Raw genomic sequence first — 15,936 nt, 5'->3', positions numbered from 1 at the left:
TGGTATTTTAATAGAAATCTAGAAGGTTGAAACTATTTTATCACATAAGGAAGTAGTATTAATTTTACATGGCAAAGTGGAGTAAAATGTTGACAGTAGTGGTCTCTAGGAAAAGGAATCACAGGTTATTAATGTTGTAATCAGGAAAACAATATCTTAGACAGAAACTGAATAAGGCAAAAGTTTTACATTTTGGCAGTAATTTCTGCTTTCACAGATTATTTGGAAGCTTGGAAGCGAAATTCTATTTTATCATCCCAAAAGCAACATGGAGACTTTCAATACTTTTGCTGACCGGATGAAAAATATTGGTGTCATGAATTATTTAAAGGTGAGAATATGGGCTTTGTGAATTTACCCTTGTGGTATTCTTTTTTTTTTTTTATTGCTTGTGTCAGTGATAAGGTAGTTAACCTAAAAAATGTGGGACAAGGATAAGGCATCTGGATAAATAAGAAAAACAAAGAAAAGAGCATTATGAGAACCATTTACTTCTTGATTTTCAGTCATCTCCCGTGTTGTCTGACTGAAAATTCCTTTTTTTCGTATATTTCTTCTGGCTGCAAAAATCAGTTATTCAGAGATCGCAGTGGTATGATGATGGGCCAAATTCTGAAATGTTTGCTGAAGTCATTTGAGCTTAGAGTTGGTGTTTAGAAAAAGGAAAGAGCTAAACAAGTTGGGAATTTAAATACGTGAAAATATTTTAATACTCCTAATGTTTAGGTGGAATCTTGACCTCCAAGTTCATATATTCTTTTGTAAAAGTCTTATTGAAAAAGATTGAGACATTTTCAAAATATTGTATCTCCCTCTCTCTGTTTTTGTCTCAGCACTTTTTCAATACAGGTTTGTAAATGCTTTGCTTTAAAAAAAATGTTTTGAGTGCCTACTTTATGTGCCAGGTGCTCTTATGGTTTTGTTCTCTGGTAGACCAGGTATACTGTGACTGGAAATTAAATGGAGGCAGTTTACAGGAAAAGCTTTCTAACTAAACAATTGGAAATGGGAATGGCCTACCCTGATGTGTGCTGTGCATCTGTTTTTTCAGGTCTAAACTGGATAGCCATTTGATTGGGGAGGGAGTGTGAAGTTTAAACTGTTGGTTAGGTCCCTTTTGGCTCCTAGAATCTACTCAGTTGAAGTAAAGAAACTGAAAGGGAACCTCATTTCTCAATAAGAGTCTGAGAGTGATAATTAGGATAGATAATAAAACTTTTTTTGTTGTTAATAATTTTAAAAACACTTATTGCCGCTTACCAGGTATTGTTCTAGACATGGTTCTTATAGTAGAGGAAGATCATGTAAATGGCATTAAGTGTTATGGCTACCATAGTAGAAATGTAACATATAGTGAGAAGATAAAGGAGAAAATGGCCAGTTCTCTGGAACTAGAGAGGGTTAGGATGTAATGGATAGGGGAATCAGGAAAAGAATGAAAGTAATACTTGAGATAAGTTTGAAAAAGCTGTTGGCTGTTCACTAGGCAGATTAGGGGAAAGGGCAGCCCTGTGTGGCAGGGGTTATAAAGAGTTCAAAAACCCTACATCCAATAGTTTAGTTACTCTAAAAATCATGTGGGTAGAAGTCGGAGGAAGTAGGCTGGGCGCTGTGTGCTGCACCCTAGGAACTTGGATTTTAATTCTGTAGTCAGTGGGAGCCATTGAAGGAGTTTATGCAAATAACTAACAAGATGAGATTTCTTTGGTAGCCACTCTAAAGATGAATTGTAGGGAGGCAGGAATGGAGAGGCCAGTTGACAAATTATTGCAGTACTTTGGCTCTACCCATATGATTAATTGTATTTCTCATTATTCTCCTCTTTGATGTCTTCCCTTCTTGTAATACTCATTCTTTGTATAATTATTCTTCCTGCTTCTCCTGTGTCAGGGATACACTTTCCTTTCCATCTGAACTGAAGTCATTCTTCAACATCCCTTATTAACATATTTTCTCTAAGCTTATATAACATATATAAAATAGTAATATTTATTGAATGTCTGCTATGAGCCAAACTGTTAGGTGGTTTGCAAGTATTATCTCATTTAATCTTGAAAACACCCTTCTGAAGGGGCAATAATGTTCCCGTAAAACAAATGAGACTCACGAAGGGTGAATAATTTACCCAGGCTTATTTAGTTTTTAAGTGGTGTATTAACCAAGACACTCCATCTTCAAAGCCTCTTTTTTCCTCAGTATATCACACTGTCTTTTGTTTGTAAGTTTACATAATTTAGCTCATATTTGCATAGTGTTAATTGTTTCCTATGTCTTACTTCTTTGCCAGATTGTCCCCAACATCAAAATTTTCAATGTCAGGTTATTTGTATCCTACCAAGGTCTTAGCCCAGCATGTGTTATATGTTTACTGAGCTTTTTGACTAATGGTTATCAAATGTCTTAAATAGCAGTGTGCCCTTATTATTTTTGCAGATCTCTTTACAACATGCATTATACCTTCTGCATCACGGAATGCTTAAAGATGCTAAGAGAAATCTGAGTGAGGCAGAGACATGGAGACATGGTGAAAACACGTCTTCCCGGGGAATATTAATCAACCTTATTCAGGCCTATAAAGGGCTTTTACAGTATTACACCTGGTCTAAAAAGAAGATGGAATTGTCAAGGCTTGGTGAGAAAATACAAGTAAACTTTTTTTTTGTGATGAGACTGAGGGGCAGAGGGATCTTAAGGAGTAATCTAGTAATTTCCCTATTGACTTCATCCAGATATTACAGTGAGCAGACTTTTTATGGATTTAAAATTCTTGATCCTTTATAATACTTCTGATATATAAAAAGCTTCAGTCACAAATTAGATGGTTCATAATTAAGTTCATGATCATTTTAGGTTTGTTGCTGTTTTGAATGTGGTTTAGACGAGGATAAACACAGCCAGACATTAGAGCAGTGAAGACAGGTTTGATTCAGTAACTACTGACAGGAGGAAGAGCTAAGCTGTATTCCAGTTTCTGTGGAGGTGACTTGGGGTTGTAAGGGGTGGGGGTGGGAAGCCTAAAAAGCAGAAGCAGAACCACCAGTAAATTTTTCTGGAGTTTTCCCAGGCACGCATTTCAAGAGGGGCTGGGGTAATCCTGGGGATGTGGCCTTGAGCTGTTAGAAACTATGTTACTGTCTGTTCAAGTTTTTATTGGCCAAGTTTGAGGCCTAGTTCAGAAGAGAGCTTAGAGGAGCCTGGCTGGAGTTTGGTCAAGAAGAAAGTCTTTGCCAATTTCTAAGAAAGGCTACAGGTTTTCTTTAGCAGTCATTATTACGTATAATAAACATTTCTTCCTGTGTGCCTAGAATGGAGTTTAATTTATTTTGTAATGCTATTTCTCAGAATAATATGTTTAAAGAATACGTCAAGATGGTCATTTCAGTTTTGTATAAAGGTTATAATGGACAATTTCCTTGATTTTTTGACTATACCAGGAGTTGACCATTCAGTTCTCAAACTGATTCCCCTTCTCTTAACCTTCAGTGCTGTTATCAGCTTCATTTATGCCCAGATTTGCATTCATTGGAGCTGTATGATTCTTTGCAAATTGCTTCGTTGTATAGTTTCTCCATAGTCTCTCTAGGATTAACCCCTTCTGTTTTCATTCTCCTCCGTATCTTAGTCCTAAGTAAGTAATACTGCTTAGTCCTAAATACTAGGACTAAGTAAGCAGTATTTCCTTATGTGATAAGTGTTATCTCCTTGGTCTCTGGGCAGGTAGTTTCACTAACTTCGACTCCCTTCCCTCTTCTTTCAAGATACTCTGAAATGCTGTCTTCATCACAATAATCTTGTGAGGTCTTTGTAGAGTCTCCTCGTCTAGAATGCTCTCTACTCTTCAAGACTCATTGGCTTGCTGTCCCAACCCTTCATTCTTACACCTTAAACTTAATATATCAGCTGCATGTTCAGCCTGAATCATTTGGCTATTCATCTCTTGCTTTCTAATTGTGCTAAGTTTTTTCATGTGTATTTTATTAGTGTCGATGTCTTCCCATTTAGACTAATCAGTCTTTGATGTCATATTCCTCTATTTCTTTTGTTAGTCTTGTCATATTTTCTGGTGTAATATTTCTTTCTCAAAAGAGCTTACTTACTGATTAGGTTAGTTTTAAAGTCAATATTTACTGTTCTTCTTACACGTGGTTAGGTAAAACTCAAGCAAATATTTGATGATTAAAGCTGTTGGAACATCCCATTTGTAATGTTACTTCTGTGGATAGATGATTCAGTACCTTTCCATAGCTGACAGTTATGTAGCAACAGTAGATGATGATGGGATAATTTGTAGAGGTCTTAGATGATCATTCACCTCAAGTGTCTATTTAACGAGAAAAAAAGTTAGGACTAGTTCTTTATAACGAAACTCATAGGCACTTACCATGTGAACTTTTATTTGGAGTCAGCTTGGGACTTTCTTGCTGATATGTGTGGCTCTGTCTTGGTTGGGGTTGATGCACTTGGTGACTAGGAACCTCCTTCTATAATAAATTCAAACACAATTTATACTCAGGGATCTGCCTCTTTCTCTTTGAGACAGAGTCTTTCTGTCACCCAGGCTGGAGTGCAGTAGTATGATCACAGCTCATTGCAGCCTCGACCTCCTGGGCTCGAGTGATCCTCCCACCTCAGCCTCCCGAGGACCTGGAACTACAGGTGTGCACCATAATGCCTGACTAATTTTTTTTTGTAAAGATGGGGTCTTACTGTGTTGGCCAGGCTGGTCTTGAACTCCTGGGCTCAAGCAATCCTCCTACCTTGGCCTTCCAAACTGCTGGGATTATGGGCGTGAACCGCCATGCCCAGCACTTTTTTAAAAAATTTTTTTCCATATCATGTCTTGCCTACTTTCCTATCACCTCATTTCTAAGTTCATATTGCTATGTATTTAATTGATCTACTGGGAAAAAGATACCAGTGCCTCTGTTTGGTTTGCAGTATCTTGTGCTTCTAATAGCTATTTTTGAAAGACTTGAGTAACTTTCCTTGTAAATCTTTAAGATTGAGAAATAGATACAGAAAAAGCATATAAAACAAATGTGAGATATAATGAATAAATTTAAAATGAACATTCACATAACCACCACCCAGATTAAGGAACACAAAATACTGTCACCCTAACCTGAAAGTTCTCCCTGTGTGCCTTCCTGATCACATTTCCTCCCATTCTCTCTCAAGAAAATCCCTGTCCTGACTTACAGTAATCACTCCCTTGTTTTTCTTTATACTCTTTCCACTCATGTATACATTTGTAAACAGTGTGGTTTAGCTTTGCCTATATCTGAATGCTGTATTTGGAGTCATACTGTTTATGTTCTTTTAGGCCTTGCATATTTTGTTCAAAATCAGTTTTAAGATAATACATATTATTGGATATAGCTCTAATTTTTTCATTTTTATGGTTATAAAATATTTTATTTTATGATAGTCACACTATTCCTTCTATTACTGATGGCCATTTAGGTTATTATTTTGGGCTATTATAATTCTGCTTTGAAATTAACCCCTATTAATTTCTGTATACCGGTGCACATAAGTATGCATTTCTAGGAGTAGAATTGTCATAGAATATGTTTTGTGCATCTTTAACTTTAGTACATAATATACTAAACTCTTTCCAAAGAGGTTACCAATTTGTACTTTACTGACAATCTGATTAGAGTTTTCTTTTTTTTGTATTCTCCTCAGCATTTGCTATTGTCAGAGTTTTCATGTCAGCCAGTTTGTTGAGTATAGTGATCTCTCATGTTTTTTTTTTCTCTATAGCTTTATTGAGAATTAATATATAATTCACATACCATACAAATTCACCCACTTAAAATATACAACTCAGTGGTTTTTAGTATATTCATAGAGTTGTAATCATCACTACAATTTTAGAATATTTTCATGACCCTAAAAAGAAACCCTGTACTCTCCATTTCTCCCCACCCCTCCAGTCCTAGGCAACCACTAATCTCCTTTCTGCCTCTAGATATTTGCCTATTCTGTACATTTCATACAAATGGAATCATACAGTATGTGGTCTTCTTTTACTTAGCATAATATGTTTTTGGTTTTTTTTCCGTAACAGAAAATTTTGACAAAGAAAGCATGTTTTTAATGTTATAGCATGTAATGGTACTTCATTTCTATTATTGAATAAAATTCCATTGTGGATACCACATCTTAGGTTCATTCATCAGTTGATGAGCAATTAGATTGTTTCTACTTTTGGCTATTTCGAATAACATTGCTGTGAACATATATGTACAAGTTTTTGTATGGACATGTGTTTTTATTTCTTTTGGGTATATACCTAAGAGGGAAATTGCTGGGTCATGTAACTCTAAGTTTATCCTTTTTAAGAACCACTGGACTGTTTTCCAAAGCAACTGCACTGTTTTACATCCCCAGTAGCAGTGTATGAGGGTGCAAATTTCTCCACATCCTCACCAACACTTGTCATTATCTGTCTTTTCTGTTATAGTCATCCTGGTGGGTGTGAAGTGGCATCTTGTAGTTTTTATTTGCGTTTTCCTGGGGGTTAATGATGTTGAGCATCTTTTCATGTGCTTATGGGCCATTTGTATATCATTTTTGGAGAAATTTTTATTCAGCTCTTTTGCTCATATTTTAATTGAGTTACCTGCTTTTAGATTATTGAGTTGTCGTAAGAGTTCTTTAGTTGTTCTAGACAGAATTCTCTTATCAGATATATCAGATTCATGACTTGGAAATATTTTCAGCTTTTCTGTGGGTTTTCACTATCTTTTTATTTTATTTTACTATTATTATTTTTTGAGACAGAGTCTCACTCTGTCACCCAGGCTCTAGTGCAGTGGCGCAATCTCAGCTCACTGCAACCTCTGGCTCCCAGGTTCAAGTGATTCTCCTGCCTCAAGCTTCCTGAGTAGGTGGGATTACAGGCGGCTGCCACCACGCCTGGCTAATTTTTGTATTTAGTAGAGATGGGGTTTCACCATGTTGGCCAGGCTGGTTTCAAACCTCTAACCTCAAGTGATCTGCCCACCTCGGCCTCCCAAAGTGTTGGAATTAGAGGCGTGAGCCACTGTGCCTGGCCTTCTTTTCACTATCTTGATGGTGTCCTTTGAAGCATAAAAGTATTTCATTTGATGAGGTTTAATTTAACTGTTTTTTCTTTTGTTGCTTGTAGTTTTGGTATCACATCTAAGAAGCTATTGCCTACTCTAAGGTCACAAAGATTTTTACTTCTTCTGAGAGTTTTAAAGTTTTAGTTCTTATATTTTGGCCTTTGATTTATTTTGAGTTAATTTTTATGAAGTGGGTAGGGGCCCAACTTCATTATTTTGTATGTGGATATCCAGTTGTAGCATTTATTGAAAAGTCTATTATTTTCCCACTGAATTGTCTTGGCACCCTTATTGAAAATTATTTAGCAGCCGGGAGCAGTGGTCATGCCTGTAATCCTAGCACTTTGGGAGGCCAGGACAGGTAGATCGCATGAGCCCTCAGGAGTTTGAAACCAGCCTGGGCAACATGGTGAAACTGCATTTCTACAAAAAATACAAAAATAGCTGAGTGTGGTGGCATGTGCCTGTAGTCCTGGCTACTTGGGCGACTGAGGTGAGAGGTTCACTTGAGCCCAGGAGGTAGAGTGAGACTGCAGTGAGCTGAAATCATGCCACTGCAGTCCAGCCTGGGAGACAGAGTGAGGCCCTGTCTTAAACATACACAAAAGAAAATTAGTTACCTATAAATGTGGAGGTTTATTTCTGGACTCAGAATCTTCCATTGATCTACATATGTCTCTCCTTGTACCCATATCACACAGTCTTGATTACTACAACTTCGTAGTAATTTTTTTTTCTTCTGAGACCGAGTCTTATTATGTCACCCACGCTGGAGTGCAGTGGCATGATCTCAGCTCACTGTAATATGCGTCTTCCGGGTTCAAGCGATTCTTGTGCCTCAGCCTTCCAAGTAAATGGGACTACAGGCGTGCACCACCATGCCCAGCTAATTTTTTTGTATTTTTAGTAGAGACAGGGTTTCACCATGTTGGTCAGGCTAGTCTTGAACTCCTGACCTCAGGTGATCCACCCACATCGGCCTCCTAAAGTGCTGGGATTATAGCAATGAGCCACCATGTCTGGCCGTAATCATAGAATACATTCTCCAACTCTGTCTTTTTTGTTCTTCTTTGGTTCGTTGTTTTTTTCATATGAATTATAGAATCAGCCTGTCAACTTATGCAAAAAGGCCAACTGAGTTTTTGGTAAGAATTACATGTATCTGTAGATTAATTTGACAATAGTAAGTCTTTCAACTGAACATAGAGGGTCTTTTCATTCAATTAGGTCTTTAAAATTTTTTTTCAACAGTATCACTTTTCAGAGTAAAATTTTGCATCTCTTTTGTAAAATTTATACCCATTTTGTTACTTTTGATGCTTTTGCAAATGGCATTGTTTTCCTAATTTTATCTTCTGATTGTTCATTGGAAGTGTGTAGACACAGTTGATTATTGTGTATTGATCTTGTACTCTGCAACCTTTGTGAACTCATTTATTAGTTCAGTAAATTTTTAGTGGATTCTTAGGATTTTTCTATGTACAAGATCATGTCATCTACAAATAGATACAGTTTTACTTCTTCCTTTCCAATCTTGGATATCTTTTTGTTATGTTCTTGCTTAATTGTCCTGGCTGGAACCACCAATATAATGAACAAAAGTAGTGAGAAAAGACTTATTGTCTTATTCCTGATTTTAGGGGGAAAGCATGCAATCTTTTATCATTCAGTTCAGTGTTAGCTATGAGTTTTTCTTTTCTTTTTTTTTTTTTTTTTGAGACGGAGTCTTGCTCTGTCGCCCAGGCTGGAGTGCAGTGGCCGGATCTCAGCTCACTGCAAGCTCCGCCTCCCGGGTTTACGCCATTCTCCTGCCTCAGCCTCCCGAGTAGCTGGGACTACAGGCGCCCGCCACCTTGCCCGGCTAGTTTTTTTGTATTTTTAGTAGAGACGGGGTTTCACCGGGTTAGCCAGGATGGTCTCGATCTCCTGACCTTGTGATCCGCCCGTCTCGGCCTCCCAAAGTGCTGGGATTACAGGCTTGAGCCACTGCGCTCGGCTTCTATTCCTACATTGTTGAGTGTTTTTATCATGAAGGGTTATTGTGTTTTTTCAGATGCTTTTTCTGCATCTATTGTGATGATCATGTGGTTTTGGTCCTGTATTCTTTTGATTTGGTTTAGATCAATAGATCTCTATTTTATTATTTGCATTAATTGATTTTCAGATGTTAAGCGAACCTTGCATTCCTAGTATAGATCCCACTTGGACATGATGTATAATGCTTTTTATATGTTGCTGGACTCAGTTTGCTAGTATTTTGTTAAATATTTTTGCAGCTATATTCATAAGAGACACTGATTTGTAGTTTTATTGTGTTGTGTTTGGTTTTGGTATCATGGTAATACTGGCTTAGAATAAGTTAGGAAGTATTCTTTTCTGTCCTTTTTTGGGAGAATTTGTGAAGAATTAGTATTTTCCTTTAAATATTTGTTGAAATTTACCGTTGTAGCTATCAGGAACTGAGTTTTTCTTGCAGGTAGTTTTTTAAATTACTACTTGAATAGAAGTCCTCAATGTTTAATGAATGTTAAAAGATCTTTTATCTTTGGGCAGATAAGGATGATTATGCTTACAACGCAGTAGCCCAGGATGTGTTCAACCACAGCTGGAAGACATCTGCAAATATTTCTGCATTGATTAAAATTCCTGGAGTTTGGGACCCTTTTGTGAAGAGTTATGTAGAAGTAAGTAGAATTTTCATAAAATGTATTGGTTTTATTTTGTCAAAAGCCTTTACAAAGACTCCATGCCTAATCTTTATTGATCAGAAAGAAACTAATGGAAAAAATTATTTAAAAGGAAACAAAAATATTATATCTCTTTTTTGGTCTGAATTTGTTTATTTTCACCACTGTATAACCCGTCATGGCCAAGTATCTATAAAATAAATAGCAGTATAGTTGTAAATGTTAATTCAGTCTTATTCTTGTTGAGCTTAAAAGAAACACAGTAAGATATTTTATGATTTGGTGGAATATAGAAGGAAAGAGGACAAAAATCTGAAAAAGTGGGTCATAATATATGAGATAAAGAATGATGACTTTTTGGAAGTTTGTAAGAATGTCCTGTCATCCCAGAGTCGTCGTAAAAGGACTGAGGGTCTTGGTGCTAGGCACTAGGAATAATAAATAATTTGCTTTGTGAAAGTTATTGAGTGGTGAATTGATAATTGTGTTGTCAGAAGATAATATCCAAAATCATAACCTGGAAATTCCTGTGTAAGGATGGGAACAGAATGAAAGCAATTACAATTCTTGTGCACTCCTTTTGTGGCTGCAGTGATGTAGGGCACTGAGGTTAGTTGCATCACATTTTCAAGCATTAGTGTTCCCTGCTTTGAGGACTCTTATTTCTTATAGGAAGAGAATTTATGTTGAGGTGGCTGCATTTTTTATTAGTGGTAACAAAATATAGGGAAAAAATGGGAACCCTGTCAGTTTTGTGATTTTTAAAAAATACCCATCAGTAAACTTATACTGTGTATTATCTTTCGCACAGCTGTCTTACAGAATTCAGCTAAGGTATTATGATTTATTTTATATAGATGCTGGAATTCTATGGGGATCGAGATGGAGCCCAAGAGGTGCTCACCAATTATGCATATGATGAAAAGTTTCCATCAAATCCAAATGCCCATATCTACTTATACAACTTTCTAAAGAGACAGAAGGCACCAAGATCAAAAATGATAAGTGTGCTTAAGGTATAGAATTTTTATCTCAATGTTTGAACAGGGTTGGGAATCTACATTAAAACATTCTTAGGCCATTGCTTTCTAACTTTTATAGCATCCACAGAAAATTACAATAATGTACAGTACACTGAGATAAACAGAAAGTTGGCTCCAGCTGCCATCTCCATGTATGTATCATTCACATTATCTCCTGCTGCCTGGGTGAGACTGAGGAGAGAGGATCAGAAGTCTTGTTCAAACCTGGTTGGAATACTCTGCACTGATATTTTTTGAAAATCAACTTTATTGAAATTTAATTTTCAGAGAGTAAACACACTTATTTTAAGCATATGCTTAGATGCATTACATTCATGAACCACCATTCTAATCAAGATAAGAGAACATTTCTGTCACCCCGGAATGCCTTTCATTTCCCTTTGTAGTCAGTCTGTCCCCACACCCATGGCCCCAGGCAATCGCTCATCTGCTTATTGTCACTATAGATTAATTTTTATCTCTTCTAGAATTTCATATAAATGGACTCTTATGTAGTCATTTTAATCTGGCTTCTCTTGCTCAGCATAACATATTTGAGATGCATCCATGTTATTGTGTATATTAGTAATTTGTTATTACTGCTGAATATTATTTCATTTTTATACATTCACTTCTTGATGGACATTTGGGTAATTTTTTACTTTTTGGTTATTGTGAATGATGCTGCTGAGAAAATTCATGTACAAGATTGTGTATACACATATATTTTCATGTTTCTTGGGTAGCTACCTGAGAGAGGAGTTGCTGCCTAAGAGTAGTAAGGAAAGTATGTGCCTAACTTCTTAAGAAACTGCCCAACTGTTTTCTGAAGTGACTGTACCATTGACATTCACACATCAATATGAAAATTCGGTTTCTTCACATCTGTGCCAACACTTGGTATTGGAGGTCTTTTGAATAATAGCCTCTTGTGGGTGTATATAGTGGTGTCTCACGTGGCATTAAATCGTATTTCCCTAAGGATTGATGATGTCGAGCATCTTTTAATGTGTCTATTGGCCATTCCTATATCTTCTTTTGTCAAGTGTTCAACTACCTAGTCTATTTTTGGGGGGATCAATTGTCTTACTGATTTGGAAATTTTTATATAATCTGGATATAAGTCCTTTGTGAAGAATATTAATTATGAATATTTTCTCTCTGTGCCTTGCCTTTTGGTTTCCTTAATAGTATCTTTCAAAGAGTAGAAACTTCTAATTTTGATGTTCAGTTTATACATTTTTTTCTTTTATGGTTAGTACTTTTTGTCTAAGAAATCTTTGCCTATCTCAAGATAATGAAGAGTCTCTTCTTTTTTTTTTTTTCTAGATGTGTTATATAGTTTTATGTTTAGGTCATGGTAGATTTTTAGCTACTTTTTGTGGGTAGTGTGCAGCAAAGGTCAAGGTTTATTTTTTCCCATATGGTTGTTCCAGCATTATATTGAAGACTCTCCTTTCTCCATTTAGTACATTTGGAACTTTGTTGAAAACTGGTAGGCTGTATATGAAGTCCGTTGTGTTCTAGTGATGTATAGTTCCACATCGATATATGAAAATTCAGTTTCTTCACATCCTTGCCAGTAGTTGGTATTGTAGGTCTTTTAAATTTGAATTATTGCCATTCTAGTAGGTGTGTAGTAATATCTCATATGGCCTTAACATGATTACTGTAGCTCTGTAGCAAGTCTTGGAATCATATCATGAAAGTCATACAAATTTGTTCTTTTTCAAAATTGCTTTTGGCTTTTCTAGGTTCTTTAACTTTCCATGCATATTGTGTAATCAATTTATCTGTTGCTACAAAAAGGTCTTGCTGAGATTTTGAATCTATAGATCAGTTTGAGAGAATTGACATCTCAACAGTATTGAGGTTTCCAAAGTATAAACATGGCATGTCTCTCCATTTTATTTAGGTTTTTAATATCTCTCTGAACTGTTTCGTAGTTTTTAGTGTATGTATTTTGTTAAATTTGTCGCTAAGTGTTTCATGGGGTTGTTGTACATAATACTGCTTAACATTTTAAATTGTGGGAAAATATATACAAAAATAAATGTTACCATTTTGATCATTTTTAAAACACATAATTTAGTGGCATTAAGTACATTCATTCAGTTTTGTGCAACCACCATCGCTGTCTATTTCCAGAATGTTTTCATTATCCCAAGTAGAAACTATTCATTAAACAGTAACTCATTGCCCACTCTTCCCAGCCCCTGAAAAGCTCTATGTTAATTTCCATCTTTGTGAATTTGGTTATTTTAGGTACCTCATGTAAGTGGAATCATATAACATTTGTCCTTTTGTGTCTTGCTAATTTCACTTAGCATAATGTTTTGAAGGTTCATGTCGTAGCATATATCAGAATGGCCATTTTTATTTAAGGTTGAATAATATTCCATTTTATGTACCTATAACATTTTGCTTATCTATTCATTTTTTGGTAGACATTTGGGTTGTGTTTGTTGTTTGGCTATTATAAATAATACTGCTCTAAAGATTAGTGTACAGGTATTTGTTTGAGTCCCTGCTTTCACTTCTTTTGGGTGTATACTTAGGAGTGAAATTGCTGGATTATATGGTAATTCTTTAACTTTTTGAGGAATTGTCAAACTGTTTTCCATAGCAGCTACACATTTTACATTCCCACCAGCAATTCCACATCCTGGCTAACAGCTTCTATTCTCCATCCCATTTTTTGATCATTGATATCCTAGGGCAGGGATCCTCAACCCCTGGGTCATGGATCATTATGACCAGTATCTGTGGCCTGTTAGGAACCAGGCCACACAGTAGAAGGTGAATGGCAGGCGAGTGAGCATTACCTGAGGTCTGCCTCCTGTCAGATCAGCGGTGGCATTAGATTCTCATAGGAGCCCGAACCGTATTGTGAACTGCACATGCGAGGGATCTAGGTTGTATGCTCCTTATGAGAATTTAATGCCTGATGATCTGTCACTGTCTCCCATCACCCCCAGATGGGATCATCCAGTTGCAGGAAAGCGAGGGCTCCCACTGATTCTACATTATGGTGAGTTATATAATTATTTCATTATATATTATAATGTAATAACATAAAGTGCACAGTAAACGTAAAGTGCATAAATAATGCAATCCTGAAACCATCCTTGACCCTCACCCAGGTCCGTGGGAAAATTGTCTTCCATGAAACCAGTACCTGGTGCCAAAAAGGTTGGGGACCGCTATCCTAGTGGGTGTGAAGTGGTCTCTGTGTCTGATTGTGGTTTTGGTTTGCATTTCCCTAATGTCTAGTGATGTGTATCTTTTCATGTGCTTATTGGCCATTTGTTTATCATCTTTGGCAAATGTCTATTCAAGTCCTCTGCCCTTTTATCAATTGGGTGTTTGGTTTTTGTTGTTAAAGTATAGGAATTATTTGTATATTTTGTGTTCAGTTTTTAATAATGGCATTTTAGGGGTGAAAGACAAAGGTCCTTTTCAACAGAAATGATAGAGTAAAGTTCTTATCTCTGTTTTCTTTTAAAAGGCCGATTATCTTTATACTTTTCATGATCAAAATTGGCATTATCAAACCTTCAGATGTGGAAACTATGTTTTATAAATTTTTCAACAGGCTTTGTTTTACTAAATAATCCTTTGCTGTTATTGTTGTTTGAAACAGGGTCTCACTCTGTTGACCAAGCTGGAGTGCAGTGGCATGATCACGTGAGGCTCACTGTAGCCTCCACCTCCCCAGCTCAGGTGATTCTGCCACCTCAGCCTCCCGAGTAGCTGGGACTACAGGCACATGCTACCATGCCTGGCTAATTTTTTGTATATTTGGAGAGACAGGCTTTTGCTATGTTGCCCAGGCTGGACTAAACAATACCTTTGAAGTTGCTATTTTTATTTTACTCTGTTAAGATAGCTTTTGGCTCATTTATATTAAAAAATATTAAGGATTGTGTTTAAAACAAAAGCAAGACTGTGCTTTCATTCAGGTTATCAGTCACTAATGGTGTTTTTGAAAAGATTTTTAAAAATGCTACAGAAAATAACTGTTGAATACTTATCTCATTTATATTCAAGACAAGATGGATTTAGAGAAATTCTGTTTTTCCTTTTGAAAAATACAGTATTTGGAATTAAGATCTCAATACATGGGTTTAATAGCAGATTGAACATAGCAAAAGAGAGGATTAATGAACTGCATAGAAAATACCAAGCTAAACCATGGAGGACAAAAAGGATGAAAGGTGCAGAAACGAGCATACAAGTGAATTGGTGAAAAGATCTGACATATTTGTCATTGGAGTCCGAGGTGGAGTACCTCTGAATAGAACAGGGCAAAAGCAAGCAAACTAATTTTTAAAAAACCCTAACATTTGAAGGGCTCATGACTAAGAATTTTTCAAAACTAATGGAGGATTTCTAGCGTTCTGGTGATATGCTATTATTTGATCTGGGTGCTGGTTACCCGAGTGTTTAACTTTGTGAAAACTGACTGGATGCCATGATTTGTATACACTTCTGCTACATGTTATATTTCAATAAAAAAAAAAAAAAGTGAATTGAGCCATAAACAGAATTCTATAAAATCATGAGACAAATGTGACTTTCATAGGAACCGAATTTCAATAATATTCTCTGATATTGGTGTATTGATCTTGATTGATCTTTTTAAAAACGATTAACAGAAATTAACAAAATTTACTTTTAATTTTGTTGGAAATTACTTCAATGTAAGGTCAAAGTACTTTAGTAAGCAGAATGAATTCATTTCTAGAATTAAATATATTAAAATGAAAAATACAGTATTACTTTAAATTCCATTTTTTGAATATTCATAAAAATAGTCCTTCCTGTTTTTTAAAAGAGAAATTTTTTTGTTGTGTGAAAGTTTGTTAAAATATTTACTCGTATACCCTTAGTAAACTGTTCCTGAGCACAATCTATGAAATTAACTCCCAACCTTTTTAGTTTTTTTTGCTTTATATAAATATTCTGTGATCTCTTCTGTTTAGTAAATAAGTATATTTTCTCTGTGATAATTGATTTTTTTCTTTTTTTCTTCAGTCCTGGCTTCTGAAATAAATTGTTTTAAGTTGTTGAGCATGGTAAACAATATAGATGTATATAAGGAGCAAATAAAAAGTCCCTGCCTATTTCCCT

At 35.9% G+C, this 15,936-nt stretch overlaps 1 protein-coding gene across 3 annotated transcripts in view; it reads left to right on the top strand.

Annotated features, from left to right (window-relative positions):
• The window catches only part of TAF1A (TATA-box binding protein associated factor, RNA polymerase I subunit A), a 32,378-nt gene that overhangs the window by 9,984 nt on the left and 6,458 nt on the right, over positions 1-15,936 (top strand). The window contains exons 4-7 of one of the 3 annotated variants that reach the window (XM_010357109.2): positions 218-331; positions 2,434-2,632; positions 9,648-9,778; positions 10,639-10,797. In XM_010357109.2, the coding sequence (XP_010355411.1) occupies positions 218-331; positions 2,434-2,632; positions 9,648-9,778; positions 10,639-10,797 (603 nt within the window). Of the gene's footprint in view, positions 1-199; positions 332-2,433; positions 2,633-9,647; positions 9,779-10,638; positions 10,798-15,936 lie in introns of all 3 variants that reach the window. The other 2 variants (XM_030936684.1, XM_030936683.1) reach the window with 2 other exon arrangements.

The sequence above is a fragment of the Rhinopithecus roxellana genome, chromosome 8, assembly GCF_007565055.1.
Source record: "Rhinopithecus roxellana isolate Shanxi Qingling chromosome 8, ASM756505v1, whole genome shotgun sequence".
Taxonomy (NCBI): domain Eukaryota; kingdom Metazoa; phylum Chordata; class Mammalia; order Primates; family Cercopithecidae; genus Rhinopithecus; species Rhinopithecus roxellana.
Note: the sequence above shows the minus strand (reverse complement) of the source record. Positions and strands in the feature narration are given on the sequence as shown.